General features: G+C 41.7%; 1 protein-coding gene across 4 annotated transcripts in view; it reads left to right on the plus strand.

The window, feature by feature from the left end:
- Positions 1-9939: 9939 nt before the first annotated feature.
- Positions 9940-19746, plus strand: part of RNASEH2B (ribonuclease H2 subunit B) — a 43250-nt gene continuing 33443 nt past the window's right edge. For all 4 annotated transcript variants that reach the window (XM_077173713.1, XM_054654903.2, XM_054654904.2 and 1 more), the window contains exon 1: positions 9940-10071. In XM_077173713.1, the coding sequence (XP_077029828.1) occupies positions 10011-10071 (61 nt within the window). In that variant the 5' untranslated portion in view covers positions 9940-10010. The remainder of the gene's footprint in view (positions 10072-19746) is intronic.

The raw sequence follows: 19746 nt of genomic DNA on the forward strand, positions 1-19746 counted from the left end.
TCAACAAGTTGTTATTGTAATTATCTGCCTTGAAGGTCACAAAATACTATTAATGATGTTCCAACTAACAAGGACCCTTTTCCTCCTAGAACTTCCCTTGAGAACATACTTGGCTGAAATCAAATTTTATATATATTAACAATATAATCTTTTTGCAGTGCTCACAAAATAAGACTTAATTGCATTAGTGAAGATGCAACACTTCATAAGCCAATACATAATTCAACTGAGAATACTGATTTTCGTCTGAATTAAAAGTAACCTGAGAGTATAGCTAGTTTCAATATGATTAACACATGCAGCAAGCTAAGAATTCACCAATATCTAATTTCCAGTAAGGTTTCTTTTGCCCATGAATTCAGGAGACACTTAAAAGAGAAATGAAAAACTGTTGTGAAGTGAAAAGTTTTATATGGTAAAGGAGCTGAAACCATTAACTCAGAAACAACTGAAAATTCCAAATTCTTAAGTATATCTTCACATTCCACAGAAAAGACCTTTTTTTTTTCCTGAAAATTTCTACTGTCAGAAAAAAAACATGGTCAAGGATCCCCACATGACTGGCTGTCCGTTTGGAGCCATGGCAATCACTTTGCCTGGGCTGGTAGTTCTGGGTAAATGGACACGGTGCATGCACCAGTATCTGCACACATCTGCAGTTGTTACACAGTCTATTTCACAGAGATGCAGATCTACAGTAATATTTCTTCGTGTGCAGTAAGTCTTACACTTCCAGAAATGTCAAGCTCACAGTGCATGAACTGGCCATGCCAACGAAATCTTCACCCACAAGTCCTAGAAATAGGTGAGCCTTGCAAGACTTATTGGACTACTGACCTGTTGTGCCTGCTTGCAGTCGTCCTGTTTGGCAAAAATTCTCACTGGACATGTTATGAGCCATAGTGAAGCATGGCTGCATCTAAACTAGCAAATAAATCAACCCAGAGTGCCTTCCATGGGCCCAAGGGAAGAAGCATGCTGCTGACACTGTACTCTTCCCCCAAGGGTGGCCCTGTGTGGTGGGTTGACCCTGAGTGCCAGATGTCCACCAAAGCCACTATGTCACTCTCCTCATCAGCTGGACATGGGAAAGAAAATATAAGGAAAGGCTTTTGGATACAGATATGGGCTGGGAAAAATCACTCAACAATTACTGTCATGGGCAAAACAGATTCAACCTGAGGAAATTAATTTATTGCAAATCAAAGCAGAGCAGGGTAATGAGAAATAAACCCAAATCTTAAAACACACTCTCCTCACCCTCACCTCCCTTCTTCCAGGCAGGGCTCAGCTTCACTCACAATTTCTCTACCTCTGCCCTGCCAGTGGTGCAGGGGGATGGTGAATGGGGGCGGCGGTCAGTTCATCACACATTGTCATCACACATCCTCAGCAGGATGACTCACTCTTTCCCTTCTCCAGCAGTGTCCCTCCCACAGGAAACAGTCCTTCACAAACTTCTCCTACATGAATCCTTTCCACAGGCTGCAGTTCTTCACAAATTGCTCCTGTGCGGGTACTTTCCATGGGGTGCAGTCCTTCACCCTGCTCCAGCCTGAGTCCCCACAGAGGCACAGGTCCTGCCAAGACCTTGCTCTGGCACAAGCTTCCCATGGGGTGACAGCTTCCTTTGGGGCATCCACTTGCTCTGGGTGAGGTCTTTCTCATATTGCAGGTGGATCTCTGCTCCACTGTGCACATCCACAGGATGCAAGGGCAGAGCTGCCTCCCCATGGTCTGTACCAGGGGCTGCAGGGGAATCTCAGCACCTCCCGCCCCTCCTTCTCCACTGACCTTTGTGTCTGCAGAACTGCTGCTCTCGTGTAGTCTCACTCCTCCTTCTGTCTGCAACAGTGCAGTTTTTTTACCCCTTCCTAACTCTGCTATCCCAGAGGCACTACCACTGTCACTGCTGGGCTCAGCCCTGGCCAGTGGAGAGTCTGTCCTACAGCCAGCTGGCATTGGATCTCTCAGACATGGGGAAAGCTTCTGGCAGATCCTCACAAAAGCGACCCCTGTAGCCCCTCCTACTACCAAAACCTTGCCATGCAAACCCAACTCACACTGCTCACACAACTTACTGGGCAAAGTCTTGTTGTCCCTGGCATTGTGCAATGTCTGGGAAGTTCACTACATGGCACAGGATTAAGCCTGGAGTTGCCACCAATTAGACAGGTTTCAGGACAGTGTTTGAGGCCATGTTCTAACCCTCTTTATTTCACTTCTCCTGATACAGTTACAGTCACAGTTAAAGTAAAGAAGCCACAACCAGGAATTACGCAAGAAGCAGGAGAAGACATCTGTGTTCTATGGGAATTGGCCACTCCAACAGGGAAAGAACCAATAAGTTGTCTTACATAAATTTCTTCATCTGTGAGAACAGTGTTTATATTCTGTGTCAAATGAAGCTTCTTGGACTTAAAACTCAGGTGTCTCAAACTGCTATAGACCTATTCCTTCTAAACCCACTCATACCTGTGCCTTACAGCTCACCCTGCTTTCACTTGTAGGCAAAGCTTGGTTCTCTCACAACCACTACACAGCCCACACTTCTGGCCCCATGGTGGGATTTCTGTGCATGACCACAGATGGGCATAGGCAGATAACCCCTTCTAATATATCTGGGGTTTAGAATAACAACAACAAAATAATGCTCCAAATTCACTAGTGAAGCTCATTTTCTAATGATTTTGCGTTCTGTAGGTGATTGAATTTTCCTTTGAACTATGGCAAAAGCTCAGGTTCTCATTAGACATCACATAATCCATGCACATGTTAGCCATTTTACAAATGCTATTATTCAAAGCTGGAAGCCTTCAGGAATATTCACACCTACATGTGTTGTGGTTTAACCCCAGCTGGCAGCTGAGCACCATTGCAGCTGCTCACTCACTCCCACCCTTCCTGGTGAGGGGAAGAATCAGAAAATCATCAAAATCTTCAGCCCTCATGGGCTGAGGTAGGAACAGTTTAACAATTCAAACAAAATAAAATATATTAATAATATGAAAAATATTAATTATAATAATAACAATATTCATAATGAAAAGGACAGGGAGATAAATAAACCCCCCAAAACCAAGCAATGCTCAATACATTTGCTCACCACACACTGACTGATGCTCAGCCGGTCCCCAAGCAGTGATCTGCTTCTTCTGGCCAACTTCCCAGAGTTTAAATACGGGCCATGATGTTCTGTAGTATGGAATACTCCTTTGGCCAGTTTGGGTCAGCTGTCCTGACCATGTTTCCTCCCAGGTTCTTGTGCACCTGCTGGCTGGCAGAGCAAGGGAAACTGCAAGCCCTTGATTCAGAGTAAGCACTACTTAGCAACAATGAAAACGTCAGTGTGTTGTCAACACTGAGATATATTCTCATACCAACTTTAAAAAACATCACTGTACCAGCTACTCAGAAGAAAATTAACTCTATCCCAGCTGAAAGCATGACAAGAAGAAAGAATAATTAAGAGAGAGAAATCTTGGCTATGATGTTGATACTCCACTACCTTATGGCATTTGAACATCAGAAGACTCACGACTAAGGCATTTAGAATTTGTGTTTCTTTATGTCACAATCCTTCTCTTCCCTAGGAAGGTCACTAATGTCATCTGAGATACCCTAAGGTATCTGACACATGTACATTATGACAAAATACCTATGGGAGACAGTGCCCTACTAGACCAGAATTGGATGGCCAGGTGTTCCCACTCTGCAACCAAGCTGAGCCCAAAGTCAACAAATGCCATGAATTTTAGGGAGCTGATGGGCTGTCCAGAGATGGGTATTTGTTTCAGGGGGAGCTGAATGTCACCTGAAAGATGTTTGTTCCCTAAGCCTGGGTGTACACTCTCATAAAATATGAACTTGCATCAAACGTGTGTGAAGTCAGTGACCACTTACTGAGGGAGGACTCAGACATGAATACAAATAAACAATATGCTCCCCTAAGCCTTACCTCCTTAGGAGACTGGGCTATAAACACCACTCAGAGTTTCCATAATCATTTTACCATTACTGTTGGTTCCCTGTCTTACTCTATTGATGGTGGAGGACAGAGCAGCCCCAATAACAGAAATTCAGTGGGTCTGCTGCAAGACTAAGTCTGTGTTTGAAGATGACATCACAAATGACCATCATTGGTGAGAGCTGTGCTTCCCAGATGGGCACACAGTATTTGCTAGGAAAGAAATTAAGTCTGCATGGAATTATCTCTCTGAAGATGGCATTATAAACAGTTCTGTTGTTTGAGATTCCACCCAGTAAGTTTTCTGCAAGAGCATAAGTGTGTTGGTTTAGACTTGTATGTCGGAAATCAGAAGTTAACTATTTTAAGTTTCTTAATTAACCATAAGGGACCATTGTAATGGCATCTTAGTTGTTGCTGGATAAAAGAATTATGAATGTGTTCCTTTAATAATAGAATTGCTGTTAGTATACAGCAGGGAGGGAAAAAATAGCAGAAAAACATCCATTAATCGCACCATGGTTGTTCAGAGAGGATTCCTCAGAGAAAAGAAATAGGAACACCACAGAACAACAGAAATTCTAGATGTTTAAAGATGTTTGAGGAGAAGAATAAGTGGCATTTTTTGAACTACATGGATAGTATCCTAGGATTAATAGTACTTTGGGATACTCTAGGGTAAGTAGTATTCTCACAAATGTCTGAAAAATTTAGACTTAAATGGTTGTGTCAATATACATTGATACATGTACAGTGTATGTATCCATGTACATAAACTGTGGTAGAAAGGTGTTAATATTTTTTTTTTTTATCCTACAGATATTACATTTTTAACCATTGATACTCTGGGAGGAAAATTGCAGCCTCAAGACTGTCAAAGTACTTTTAGCTAATAATAATAACAACAACTATAGTAACAGCAAAAATATCAATAATAATGCCATAACACAGCACTTACAAGGGTCACTGTAACATTCAATCTCAAGTGTTAATTTCTTTCTTACTAACCTGGATGTTTTGTTTCATAGCTTTTATTCATACTCTGCTTTTCAAGTGAACATTTACTTTCTGAGAACGTCCTAATGGCGCTGAGAAATATGTAGAAATACACAGTAAAGGAAGGCAGGGTTAATATGGCTGCTATAATGCTTTTGATGCAACAACTTTTAATCTGAAAATATTAGTAAAGACTCATATGTTTGGCTTTAAAAAAAAACATATTTCAGGGCCTTCGTAGGCTTTTCTTATTTGATTGGTTTTGGGGGGGGTTTTGGGTGTGTTTTTTTTATGTTTTGTTTTGTTTTGCTGTTGGTTGGTTGGTTTGGGGGTGGGGGGGTTGGTTTGGGATTTTTTGTGTGTGTGTTTTGGTTTTTTTTTACCAGTGTCTGAGTCATAATGAGGATATTTTGCAGTAACTTACTGCTGTGGATAAATGTATCAAGCACATTAAACAAGTGTTGCTACTGTTCATTTCAAGCCAGCTCACAATCTGTATACTCATTCAACTTTTTTCTCTAAACAGTATACATCATTCTGAGCAGCTTCTATAAACAGACCGAGGTCTGCTTGCTATAGCAACACACCTCCAATAAGTGAATTTTCTCGCTGATTAAACAGAGGAACAATAACACTTCTTAGATCTAGCATACTTGTGTCAATAAATATCTGCTTGTGCTAACCCCACAGTAAGGTCCTCATCCATTTTTAGGGTGCGATGGATGTACCAAAAACAGGGGGAAAGGGAGAATGATAACAATGATCACAACTGTATGTAAACAGGAGCCTCTCCCAGTAGAGACAAAAAGAAGGAAAAAAACCCCAAACACACCAAAAAGTAGTGGAGAAAATTCTTACATTTCATCTGGGGTATCTTCAATTTGGATATCTACCTCTAGATAGGTGGGCTAACTCTGACATAAACTTAGGAAGTAGTCCAGATGGATGCTACTCTGTTTCTCTCCATTTAGTAGAAAAAGACACTATATAATCAGATTGAAACTACACATTCACAGCATAAAATTAGGCAATATGAATCCTCTGGTTTCTGTGGGTGTGCCTATATTTTCACTTCTAATTCTGCTTTCTTCCTTTTCACGCTCTTACTGGTATTTGACTCAACATACTGCCAAACTCTTGAAGTCAGAAGGTTATTTCTATTAAGGCAAAAAACTATAATTGTTACCTATAGGTGCCCAAGGTGATGCAACTTTGTTTAGTGCAAAGGACAAAGTGATTTCTGCTCAGAGCTGGTTAGAATATTTTTCACCATTGCTTGAGTGCTTTTAAATGAATACTGTTATTTTCCTTAAAATTGACTATTTTCAATAAGAGAAGCACTTGCTTAGACAAATGCTGTCATCAACAAAAATTTAAAATAATTATTTTTCAGCTTGACTTGAAATTTAATTTAGAAATTCAAATGATTTTAAATGTTTATAATGCCAGTATGTGTTCTTTCAAGTCAGTGCCATCTCTGTGTCTGGCCTCCATATTTCAATTTGTTTCAATGCCACATATGCTTTGTTTTGAATAAAACCAAACAAAGCAATAATTTGGCCTGTGATTAACTTAGATCAGTATTTTAAACTAGATAATTTAAAATGGACCATAATTATCATGGTGCATCAGCTAGTTAGATGTATCACTAGGCCTTTTACTGGCATTGAATGTAACCCTTGCATCTCTACATGCAGGTGACCCTTACATGTGCAGAGCAGTGGATTTAAAGCCATGCATGCAAATGCTTGAACCACTGAAGCATAAAGTAGATAAACTTGGCCCATATTTGTTGAAACAGTGTAAAATGAAACATAATTATGTGGAAATAATTTTCTCTTTTAAACAACCTCTACTTAAAAATGAATCACACTTCTTTCTATACCGTCTTTTGTTTCTTGCTCTGAGCAAAGTTTAAAACTGCCTTCACTCAAAACTAATGTAGGGTAGAAGGAAGGAGTAAATTCTGCAGCTGAAGGTGGACAAGAGGTAGCATTTCTTTGGCACCAAAAGTAAGTAATTTTTGTTTGGCAAAAAGGGATGCTTGCATTTGCACAGATATTTGCATTATAAGAAGCAGGCCTAGCAGAAATGAATGAACAGACAGCACGTAGGTGAAGTCTGAATGCAAATCAAATGGCTCTGAAATGTGGAAAACAATTGTCCTCAGATTGGGTTAGGGTTATTCCCATATTGGATGCATTTAACTTTCTGGACTTAATGAGTCATATGGACCCAAATGAGAATGCCCATGTGCATGAAATTAAGATTTGAGTATATAAAAAGGATATCACTGCGGCAGTTCAGATCAGTCTAGTGTTTTAAACATCAGCATTTTCTTTCAGGGAGACACCATTACAGCTTAAAAGTGTTGGCAAGCCTGAAGGTATTTAATTCTTAAGCAAATAAGATTTTAGTATCATCAGCTCTTGACAGAAATCCCTAATTAGTTTATCTTTTGCTTATAATGATACAGTATATCCTCTGTTTATAAAGGGGAACAGTATATATCAAGTGTGGATGAGTAACAGCAGAAAGTTTTAAATATTTAATACATATAAATTACTGCATAATTTCTATTCCAAAACTGATGTCATTCTAGAGCTTTGTCCAGGCCTATTTGAGAATTTCCGTTTGGGGCATTTCAAAGTATCTGAGAAAAACATTTCTATCTGAAAGTTCCTGGAAAAGGACATTATAGATCCCAGGGCCAATATACATCTAGAGATTGTGGGAGATGCTCATAAATCAAAAGAAACGAACAGCTGAAATGTCCATTCAGCTCAGTTGATGGTAGGAGTACTCAGCACCTCTGAAAATTAGCTTGCTTACCAGGTGCCTAAATAAGGATGGATTGGTGCTTTGAAAAATGTGAGCTTAATAAGTCAGTTTTGTAAACATACAGCAACACTTGCTGCAACATTTCCATCACACACTACAGCCAAGGAGGAAATAGGAGCGCTGGAACAACTGCAGCTTATGCTTCTAGACTTGATCCTGACACATGCTGCATCTGGAGGCTGGCACACTTGGATTCCTGGCTTTTCTAGAGCTTTGTTAAGCTCAGTGGTGCACAACATGCTAAGAGCCGCCATTTTCAGGACTAGAAGCCAAATCTTATGGTGAACCCTTTTTTCCACATGGAAAGCTTTCCTTCTAGGAAGGTTTCAAACACAGCTATCAGCTCTGTTCTGCTCTTCCAGCAGTTTTGTACAGATTACAGTGGAACTGATGAGCTTCCTTCTCTCTTTGCTCCTAAGAAGTGAGGAGAATTTTACAAGACCCATCAGTGAGTGTTGCAATCCAGGCATACGCCACGGCAAATTGCAATCACTCTGAGAGCGAGTGATTTCTCTGGGGACTTCAAAACACATGGTGCACTGCGGTCTTTGGCACTTAAATCTTTCCTTACTTCAATCAGTGGAAAAAAAAGTCAGAAAAATTAAAATAAAACAAATTTAGATTAATGTAATCTCAGTGATGAAGGTATATGCTTAAACTTCAGGAAATTATTTTTTTCAGCCTTACATCAGCTCAGCTGTTTTGCATATGCTGGCCTTGGTTAGTTCTGCTCTGTTAGTATGTTTTTAATATTTGTTTCATATCTCTGAGATTTACAATTGATATGTATACTTTAATACTTTTGATAACATAATATTTATTCCTAAATCTCTGGGAAGGTGGCCATCCATCCAGTCTTGTGTGAGTAAAGCCAAGTTTATGTACATATGCATGAAAATATGCATTATGTGTTGTGGCTATGTCTTCTCAGTGAGATCTGGAGGTAAAGAACCTATTTACCAGGATCAGGTTGTACACATGACCCACACAGCGGGGCAGGATGACAGCTATGAGAGAACTGTGGCTCTGCCTTGTAGGACTGAGGTTCCATTGCATGGCCAAGGCTGACAGGCACCTCTGGAGAGGGTCTAGTCCAGCTCCCTTTGCAGGGCTGCAGCTACAGTGGCTGCTCAGAGCAACACCCAGCCTGGTTTTTGATACCTCCACTGATAGAGATGCCACAGTCATTCAGGACAACCTGCTCCACTAAAGACACACTTCCTTACGTTTAAATGGAATTTCCTTCAGTCTGCGCCATTTGTGTGACGCCCTAGAAAGAACTAACTGCTACAGTAGTGACATGTCATGAGATAGAACAAGATGTGGCCGGAGAAGGGGGGCATGCAGAGGTGGGGCAGCACTTTTCCTGGACAAACACCCTTATTCCAGTTCCTGTAGATGGGCATAGCACAGTACAGTTTGAGGACAAGCACAGGAATGATGAAGCCAGGAGGTGAGTATGGACTGTAGAGAGGGATCAAGACCAACCAAGTTCCCCAAAGCCCTCCAACCCATTTCTAGAAAGATAATAAAGATCGTACTGCACTTGGTAACTAATTTACACGGAAAGTGAGAAGCCTGTCTTTAGGGTGGAGAAAACTTGTCCATAAAAAGGTACCCTTCCCAAGCCCTTCCTGACCCCTAGGACCGTGAGCTGGATCAATGCCGGAGTCAGGACTGGTGATCTCTTTTTCCCTCTCTTTTCTTCTCTCTCTTTCTCTCTGCCCCTCTTTAACTCATCTCTTCCTTTCTCTCTTTTCAACCTACCCCTATATCCAAAACCCACTGCCGCGTGCTTACACAGTAGGTCAGGGACTAACAAAACAATTTCCACGCCAAGTGCACCATTCACTAATAAAAATTTCTGAATGTTTGCGGACCCTGTGACTTCTGTCGCTACTTTGGACCACGAGCGTTTAGGAACCTCGGGCGCTACCTTCCCCTGGCGGGTGGGACATCCCGCCCGCCCGAGTCCCGCGGGGCGGTGGAGAGCCGAAGCTTTGCCGCCGGCGGTCCCCCACGGCCGCACCGCCCGCTCCCTGCGTGTGCCGGGAAGGGGAAGAGGCGGAGCGGCGGCGCATCCCGAGTCATGGCCGCGCCCCGCCGCCGCCCGGCCCCTTCCCTTCCCTTCCCGGCCCGCCCCGCCCGCCATGTTGCGGCGGCGGCGGCGGGAACGGGAGCGGCGGGATCGCGGGGCGCTCGGAGCATGCGGGGCGCACGGAGCGGGCAGGGCGCGGCCCCCGCGCAGTGGGTGCTCATTGCCCCAGGTAACCCCGCGGGGCCGCTCCGCGGAGGGGCGGCTCTGCCGCAGCGCCCGGCTCTCCTGCCCCGCCGGCCGGCTCGGGCGGGAGGCGGGTGCTTGTCCCCGGGGCCCGGGGCAGGTGCCGGGCCCGCTGCGGGCGGCCGGGCCCCGCCCGGCTGTGCAAGGCCGCTTTGGGACGCGGCCTCTACACGAGGCCCCGCACGGTACCCGCCCTTCCCTCTCCAGGGACCCCGTTTCCCTCGCTGGATCAGTGCGTTTAATTTATGTCTGTCATTAGGGTTTTGCCGAGGGCTCTTGCCACCGATGTCCCTGATGGGATCTGGCTGTCCCCTCGCCAGAGCTGGCGGCCCGCCTTGCCTCCATCCCCTCAGTTCCTTCCTGCAGATTTTGAAGGAAACGATTTAGTGCCCTAAGCCACAGCTGTCAAACAGACTCCAGTGCTAAGCCAGAGTGAGATCTCCTCACTCAGTGATTGTGAAGCAGCAGAGCTCCCCACGGCAGCTCTGCTGGTGCAATATCCACTGCGTTGCGGAGGCTCACTCTATCACATGTCGCGCTGAATCAGTGGGAGGATGCCTTTGCTCCTTACATGTATTTCTGCCCAGTATCAGGTTTAAACAAACAGATCACAAAATGTTTTGCTGTTAAAGAGGATGAGTGAAACCGGATGTGTTCAAATGCCAAGATATTTAGAGGAAGGAGACATAACTGTCTTTTTCTAGCTTGGTTTTTAAGGAAGTGCAACTTCCATGATTATCTGTGGGCCAGCTTTGTACTGTGGCTATTTCCTAACTCACCCATAACTGGAGAGTGTTAATAACCAAGCCTGATAAAAAGGATGAGTTCTTTGGAGTAATTTTCTGAGCTTTGCCTGTGATGTTGTGAGAAATGCTGTAAATGGCACCACTGAAGGAAAGGTATAGCAAGAGCTTCCTTCAGCAAAGGTTGAAAATAAGACAGGAGCTCAATCTTGAGACATGTGCCCATAGGAGACCAGGCTTCTCTAGTTACATGAGGAGCAGAACCAATTACTATGATTTCACTGATTCCTCTCTTCCTCTAGTTTTAACTTTTTGGTTCCACGCTTTGGTATCTGACGTGTTTGATGCCTAAGAAAGGAATTTATAAAGTGAGGAATTCCTTTTTTTAATATTGACTCTATGCAGACTAGGATTTAAAGCTGAATCTCATATCAGATGACTGGCTATGCCAACAGATGTCCATACTGTGCAAATATTTACAAATATGCTTAGCTTATGCATGAGTAGTCAGTTCTGTGCAGTAAGTTAAATTCTTCAGTAAGTGTTTGCAGGATTGGAGCCAGAGCTTGTAACTTTCATGAAGCCAGACAGTTTGTATTACCAATTATGCCAGCACAGCTCTGACAAAATTTATATAGTACTCCAGACCTGTAAGAAAGTTTATTAAGCCTTAGTTGAACTTCAAAGCACATAGTGATTTAAGAAAAAAGTCTGTGGCTGATAAATTCAAACTCCACAGCTGATGAGAGCCAGCCAAATGAAACATTTCATGATTTTTTGTTTTAGCATTATTTTCAGAAAAACTTTTTTAAGTTAACATATTACCATTTTCACAATTTTGCGCTCTGTTGAATGAATCTCAGAAATTTTTCATTGGCTGTTTAGCAGAATGTGTAGTAGGAAGACCTGATTACTTTCAAAAACTAAGATGGTTGCAGTTGGATTTAGAACAAAAATGTCCTTTGACGGTAAAATTCTATTCATATGACAATCTCTATCTTCATAATACCTGTATGGCATTATATTACATACATACCTAAAAACAACTGGTGCAGATAAGCACAGGATCTGTTTCTGGGTGTGAGTTCAATGCCATTTGTCTCTGAGTCTACTAAAAAATGCTTGTCTGCTTTAATATGGAAGGTTATGAAATTACTACTGATTTCCTTGTTTAAGTACACGTTTATATGCTGTTATATTGCATGGATAATGAATTGCTGCTCTGCCATTTCAGAGCATGTGTGATGACTGACGAGACAAATTTCAGTTTTATTTTTGATTTTGTAGTTTTTATATTGGTTTCAGTGTTCTGGAAACAGCTCAGAAACAAGGAATCTCTTCTGTCAGGTAGAACTGCACATGTTCTTAGTTGAAGTCATGATTCTGGCTAGAGGAATGCGGTCAGAGTGAGTTTTTTACCAATGCTGTGAACTGTTTGTAGAGGGACAGACTGTCACTTTCTGTAGCAAGTGATGAATTCTGTCAAATTTCCAGGACTGTAAAAGTTTGGTAATTAGTGGTCCTCTCATGCCTGCACATCACAGGGCAGAGCTAGAACCATATGCTCAGCAGTTACTTTGCATGGTTTGTAGAGGTGGGTGAAGGTGGGGAGGGGAAGCAGGGTTGACTGAGCCAGTCTTTGCCCTCACCAGCCCTTCTGCCACACCAAGACACTTGGATTGTTTGGCATGGGAGATTTGCAGGAAGGGAAAAGGAGAGCTTCAGACAGTCATGTCTGAGCTGACTGCTAAGCAACTTCTGGGTGAGATTGAAATTTTACCTTTAGAGATGGTAGCCTTTCCTTGGCCTGGTGAGAGGTGTTGTGATGGTGTTTCTGTGATACTTGCTTTTTTTCCATGAAGACAGGACAATTTGACATGCAAATACAATCTTTTTTTTTCGTTTGTTTGTTTTTGTAAGTGTAATGATTCCTTGGTTAGGGATTGAACCACCAGGGGCAGGACAAAGAGGGAAGCCAGAAGTGGTGGGAGAGGAGTTAGGAAATGCTGCTCAGGCAGGGTGAGAAGAGGGTGGTAACAATGTTCGTCACTCCAGAAAGGCTGGAAGCCGCTGATGTACCTTGTACAGCCTTATTGGGGATGTGTAGTGAAAGGTTGAGAAATGGATGGGAGTGGCCAGGAGAGAAAACAGTGAACAAACTGGAAGAGGGTAGATGGAGGGATTGGTTGTTGTGGAGGAGGGTGAAAGGACAGAAAACTTGGTTGTGTTGGTAGTGGTAGAGCTGTGCATGCTGGCCTTGAAACAGAGTCAGCTCTTAGGGCCGTTTCTGCAGTTGCAGATTAACTGTGCAGTGGATATACAGGCACCAGATTTAGCCTGGGGCAGGCTCGGCTCAGCACTAGCAGTTTATTAGTTCAAGTGCTGTGCCATGTTAACACATCTCTGCTGTTTCCAGAACCAGCTTTGCCGTGCAGCTGCTTTCAGACAGTGTCTGAACTAATAAGTCCTGATGGACCAAGCTGGCTCTGTGTAGACCCACTTGGGTGTTTCTGTGCTGTGCTCCATGTTCCAGGGGATTTTATTAGCTTGGCTGGAAATCTGGATCTGAGCTTGCTTTGTGCAGAGTAGTTGACGTCGTTGGTTAAGAAGACCTCCCAAATCTGGAGTTCTGGAGGAATGGTGGTACAGAGACACCGAAGTGCTAACGAGTCCTGAAGGACCACACGGGCTTCAATGGTGGATGGCTGAGTTTCCAGATAGTGCTTTCCTGCATTTTGAGTGGGAGTTGGGTAATCAAGGCTGTTACATTACCCTTGTATCCAAACTGTTTTTCCGTGAGAATGTAGAAATGGCTGGACTGGCTTTCTGTTGTTGGTCTAGCTACTGATCAGGTACAAGAGAAAAGTAGTAGCTCCTGGGGATTAAACCTTGGCTCTCTCACAGCTACAAAGTTACTAATGATGTGCTTTAATAGAGCAGATTCTGTCTGTATTTACTGAGTATCCGCGTACTTAAAAAAAAATACTGCTACTTTTTAACGTGAATATAGGAAATTTCTACCTGCCTTTTCAGCTGGGCCCATGGAACTACCATTTTTTATGTGTTCTCTGAAAATCACAAGAGCTAGAAGTTATTTTCTAGACTGAGAAATATTGCTGAGACCCAGCAGTATTTTAGGGCTATCTAAAGATTTTTAATTTTAGGGCTATCTAAATCGGAAGGTGGAGCTTTGGAAAACTCTCAAATACTGCAGTAAAGTCACTGTGTCTGACATAGATGTGATCTGAGCTCTGTATAACAAATAAACATTCTTATGCAATGGCTTCAAACCAGTCTTACCAAAATCACACTAGCTGCTTAACAGGGTTGGTGTGAAGGACAGTCTCTTTTTCAGTATTCCTCAGGGATAGGTGTTATGTCAGAACTGAAACTATTTATATGCTTCCCTGACTGGGTTTTAGCAAAGAGGTCAGGAATTGAAGGCAGTTTTCTAAGTGTGATGTTCCACTCTACACCTAAAGTTAAGACTGATGTGTTTAATATGTTCTGTCTTTGCCTGTATTAGGAAAATAAGTAGAGGTTAGCTGCATGCTGAAAATTATTCTCAACCTTTATTTTTCTGAGCTAGACAAGTTTAGCTGAGCACATTTTTTTCAGTCTGCTGTTTTCTTAAACAGTAAATTGATTAGCTCTTACATTGTTTTATGGGAACTGCCATATGAATAGAACTGGAAGGGTTGCAATGGGGGAGGGAAATTTAACAATCCTATTATTTTTAGGAATTACTTATTCAAAAATAAAAGGAGCAGTTTCAAATTATACTTGGCAAATTGTTTGAACAAATCTCATATATGCCAAAAGTCAAATGGAGGCAGAAATAAATGGACTGTGATGCCAAACCATGGGGCATCAGCACACATTAAATTAATCCTCCATCCTTTCAGTTGAGACTAAGGAACTTTTGTCTCCATGCAGTAACTGAGGAAGTATTTGACTTGAAAATTTTAGGTCATAGTGAGAGAAGGTGTCATAGCAAAGTTGTGGAATACTTAATTTGTGAAAGTGGTTTGCTTTAAAAACAGAAGTAGACAGGTTTTGCATTAACTTTTTTTCCATCCTTGCACTTTGATACATGCTTTCACTTACTGTTTAAAAAAAATCAGTTTATCTGCTATGAAATACATCACACTGCTGGGCTGTTAGGGTGCTTGACTAAAAAATTGTAATGAGTGTCAAAATTGAGCAGAATAATTGAACATTAATACTTTCCCAGAATAATCTAGGTAAAGAACTTGGAAATAATGTTTGCAATAAACAAATATGTATTTTTTTTTAACACCTGAGTCAAAACATCAGAAAACCTATATTAAATAATAGCACATGTTTATATACTTCTTAAATAAGGTGGATGTGAATATGCTTACTTTAAAAGTTAGCACTCTGTGGGCATATTTTACTAAACCTCCCCCTAAACCAGCATTTGCATCTCCTGAACAAAGCCCTTTGCCTGCAGGTAATTTGCACTGTTTCTGACATGTCATCTCCTGAAAGGCATACTGAGCTCTGCTGTGAATAAAGCAGATATAACTGGCAAGCTAAGGAGCCAGAAGGAAGCATAGCAAATAAAATAACTGAAAAGAGATGTTGTAATGTGTAACACCATCTCCCACTTCTGCTTTCTGCCATCTGGCTTGGAAGAGACCAACTTATGCCAACTTAGGCCTCTCTGCATATGGGAATAGGGCTGATTCAGCCAGTAATACAGCTGCACCAGTGCTGACCCTATAAATATTGAGAAGGGAAGTCTGTAGCTTTTATCCTTTCAAGTGATAACCAGTTCTTGAACTTCTCAAGACTGACCTCCCCTTTATTCAGCTGAAACTCTGCATGTTCTGCCAGGCATCTTGACTTCAGTAATGGATGAATTAGTACTGTGAACTCCATGAACATGGAGGTTTTTTGGCTAAGTGAATTATGCCAGCATAAAGGGAAGCCAAAAGATGCTCTCAGGCTTAAGTCTTAAAATTTAGCTGTATTGCCTAGCTATGTCCTGGAGCAAAAGACCATTCAAACTGTCAAGTAGCATTTCTTTCTGAACTTGTGGTCAAGATAGAAACCAGTGCCTTTGTTCGATACTGTGTTTTATTGTGGAATGTTCTAAATTATGTCACATTGAACATTGTTTCCTTAGGGCACCAAATAATAAATGCCATGATTACCAAACTGATTATCATTCTGTCTTTTACAATGGGCACGGCAAAAGTCCCCTCACTGAAGCGAGTACTGTGTACAGTCATAGGAGGAGTAAGGTGGTGAGGTAACATCAAGTTTATATAACTGAGTAACAATTAAGATTATTTCCAAAAATCAAGTGTGGGCAAGTACAAACCCCTACCCTCTATGTAAGCACCTGCAAAATATTGGCTGTTTGCAGAGGTGAATGGAGCTGTGTTCTGTTCAATGCTCCCCTGAGTATTGTGAGCCAAGGAAGCAGCAATGTAGACCTGTGGCTCATCTCCTGCTTCCTCAACTCTGTCAATTCACACATGATCTGGTTTTATAATTCGTGTGCATTGGTCAAAGACACCTGTGTCACATGTGGAGTAGGGAACATTCTATGCCATCTGCTCCTGCCATGGGTTCTGTCTCTTGTTCCAGTGAGCTTACTGATAGGATTGAAAGTTATTTACTTCTTCATTCTGGTTGTTTACTTCTCAGCTGGATGAGTGAACTGAGTTGACTTGCTGTAGAGCCATGAACTTGCTAGTTTTGGTGGTACAAAACAAGAAGGGAGCAGAGTTGGAGACCCCAGGACTGCACTTTTCTATGGACTGTGATCTTTGGTCATTTGAAACCTTTTATGATACAGACTGTATTCTCAGTCTGTGCATACCGGAATTCATTTATTATACTTGCAGTTAATTACCTTGTAACTTAGAAAAATTATAAAAAATTTGGGTGATACAAAGTACTGGATTTATTAATTATTTTTCACTAGGCTTTTTTCAGGGCATGCTGAAAAAGGAAGGACATGCACAACGAAGGGCATGGACAGTGAATTAAAGCCATTTTCTTGAGGGTTGAGATTCTAAAAATAACACAAATAAAATGTTTAATAGATCTAACCTATCTATACCCTTAGGCTACACAGTTTAAAGTCTTCCATAAAATGTCTATTTAATGGGCTCCATCATAATGTCTCCATCTGACACACCTTTCATGCACAGTTAGAAGCTAAGAAGGGAATGGAAAAGACTTGTGTAGGTGACGTATGGTTTAATATCTGTTTTTAAATGAAATCTTAACTTTATATTTCCAGACTTCAATAGTCCTTTTTCTTAGCAGGGTGGTGGTGGTTGGGAAATTTGTGCTCTCAGAGGGTTTTTTCCTCTTACGCATTTGACAGATATTTACAGCCTTTTTGCTTGCTTGGCTGGCAGCTTTCTGCATGGGAACTCCATATAACTTGATATTAGTCTGTTATATATAGTATTCTATAAGCATGTTTTTAAAAAAGGAGAATAGACTTTGCATCATCCATAACAGTTTCATAGCTCTTAGTGGGAGTTTTATGTTGTTTTTCAATTTATTTATGTTGCTGTACCAGGTAACGCTTTTTTTCTGGTTTTAACAACCAGATTCATTAGTGCCTCATATCTATCCATTGTGGAAGAAATTATTGCCAGAAATCCTTTGAAAGCTGGTTAGTTTTCATTTTGTTTTGTTTATGTATTTGGTAGAATATGCCTGGTTGTATGTCTGACCTCCATGAAACACAGTAATCTTTTCTCCTTTTCTTCAGCTGCCTCCTGGAAGTGTCTGCCTTCTGTCTTTGTTTAAAGAGTGACTTGCTGGCTGAGATGCCTCCTTCAGACAGGATTAATAGAGCCCCTCTGTACCCTTCTGTCAGTTTTTTTAAATCATTGTAGTGTGTGTTTTCCTAGGAGAAAATCATGCAGTAATGACACATGCTAGTAAGCTGACCTGACTGTGGGCCATGGTTGGTAGAGGGTGTACTGTTCAAAAAGCTCTCACCTCTCTCCCCCCAAGTATTCTTGTACATGACCGAGTTTGTCAGGGCTGAGCTATGGGAACTGTTATAATAAGCATAGCGGCAATCATCTGATGTTTTCCTTTAGAATTTAACAAAACAGCTCTTCCTGTAATGTTACTTTTTACTGTTTATTTTCTGTAGGGGATGTTTTCTTATCTGGAAGTGAACCTTAATATTGAAAAAAAGTTCCTAACTTAGTTTAACTCTCAGTTTTGCTAGAAAATGGCTACAGTACTGCTTTTTTAAGAAGTCTGTGTTTACTTAGCTATAAGAGATCCTTGCTGAAGTAGAAGGACTGATAAATGTAATGGCATTAAAGAAATCCAGTTACCTTTCCTGGCTACAGTCCAGAACACAAATAAGTTAGGTTTGGACACCTAACATCAAAAATCCCTTGCTCAGCATTTTCCTAGTCATGAGGTATTTAAACTCAGATAAATAGGGCCTTCTTTGCCCTTAAGGCCATATTAATACTGCATCCAGTTTTCCAAGCAGGCATTCTCCCAATTGCCTCTTTTTTTTTGTCTGCCAGCTTGACACATAGTAAGCCAATCTATAACAAAAATATACTTCAGATGCCCCTGGAAGTGGAATGGAATACTGCCTACATTTTGAGGAAATTGAATGTTAAAGAAACTCAAAGAACCACTTTTGCCTTTGCCTGGTCCTTCCCTTCTCCTTGTGCATGTGCGTGTCCCTTCAGGCAAACCATTTTCCATGGCAGCTGTGTGGAGAATGTGAGGTACACTCTGATCTCATTATCATGAGATACTGGGACAGAAGGCTGCAGCTCGGGCTCTTGGTTGGGGTTTGATCTCTGCTGCCCTCTGTGCCGTGCTGAGCCCCTTGGAGCCTGAGGAGCACCAAAGAACCCCATGGGCAGGGCTGTGCGGCTCTTCACCACCTGGGGAAGAGCTCCTGGCAGGGCCAGAGGGGCAGAGAGAGGGTGCTGAGCCTGGGATAGCATGGGGCAGGCCTGGATGAAGGAAGGTGGTTATCTGGTTGGGAAGGTAGAGGACTGATGAGGAAGAGAAGGGACACTGTATTTCTCGGGTTTGTTACACTTAGTGCTCCCTACTTTTAGGGAAGTCCCCCAGGCTTAGCGGAGATGGATAAATTCAGTGTGTTACTAGCAGGTTAGGAAGAGAACATCTCAACCCAGTAAAGATGCAAATGTCATTAAAACCGGCAAAAAATTAGGAGGGATTGTCGACTTAATTGCTGACAAGATGCAACTTTGGGCTCAGCTGGACTCATTCCCAGTGTTCATCAATCTATGCATGAAGAAAGCAGAGCAAACGAGCGCTGAAAGTTCCTTTGGGGTTTTTTTGTTTTGCTTTTTGTTTTAAATTTTGAAACTCACATTTACTGTGTATATTTTAATATGTTCATGTGAAACACATCAAAGTAAACACGTGCAGTGTGTTTCTTTCACTATCATTAATCACTTCAGTGTTTTAAAAAGTAACAAAAAATACACTAATGTTAAACTGTGGTCAAGAATTGAAATATACACAGCTCTAGAAATTGGAAAGTCGCCTTTGCCAGGGCAAATGTAGCTTGACAACCGTGTGTTTATGTATCAGCATATGAAGCAAGTCTGCTTAGCAAATACGGATTTTTTCCATTAAAAGCCCTCAACTTATATTGAAACTTTTTGAAGCACTTTTTCAAGCCACCTGAAGACTCAGTTGGGTATTGAAGAGAAGAAAATTACTTTAAATTGTCTGAACAGCTCTGAGAATTATTACTACCCTCCAACACTTTTATCACTAAACACAGTTGGTTTTTGTGTCCCGCTTATGTCTTTATCTGGGCAACTTCTGTTGGTGGCACAACTGAATAACAAGGGGTGGATATGAAGGTTGAGAGCTATTTGGGCATTTTTTTTTTTTTTGCCCAT

The sequence above is a fragment of the Agelaius phoeniceus genome, chromosome 2 (genome assembly GCF_051311805.1).
Source record: "Agelaius phoeniceus isolate bAgePho1 chromosome 2, bAgePho1.hap1, whole genome shotgun sequence".
NCBI lineage: Eukaryota > Metazoa > Chordata > Aves > Passeriformes > Icteridae > Agelaius > Agelaius phoeniceus.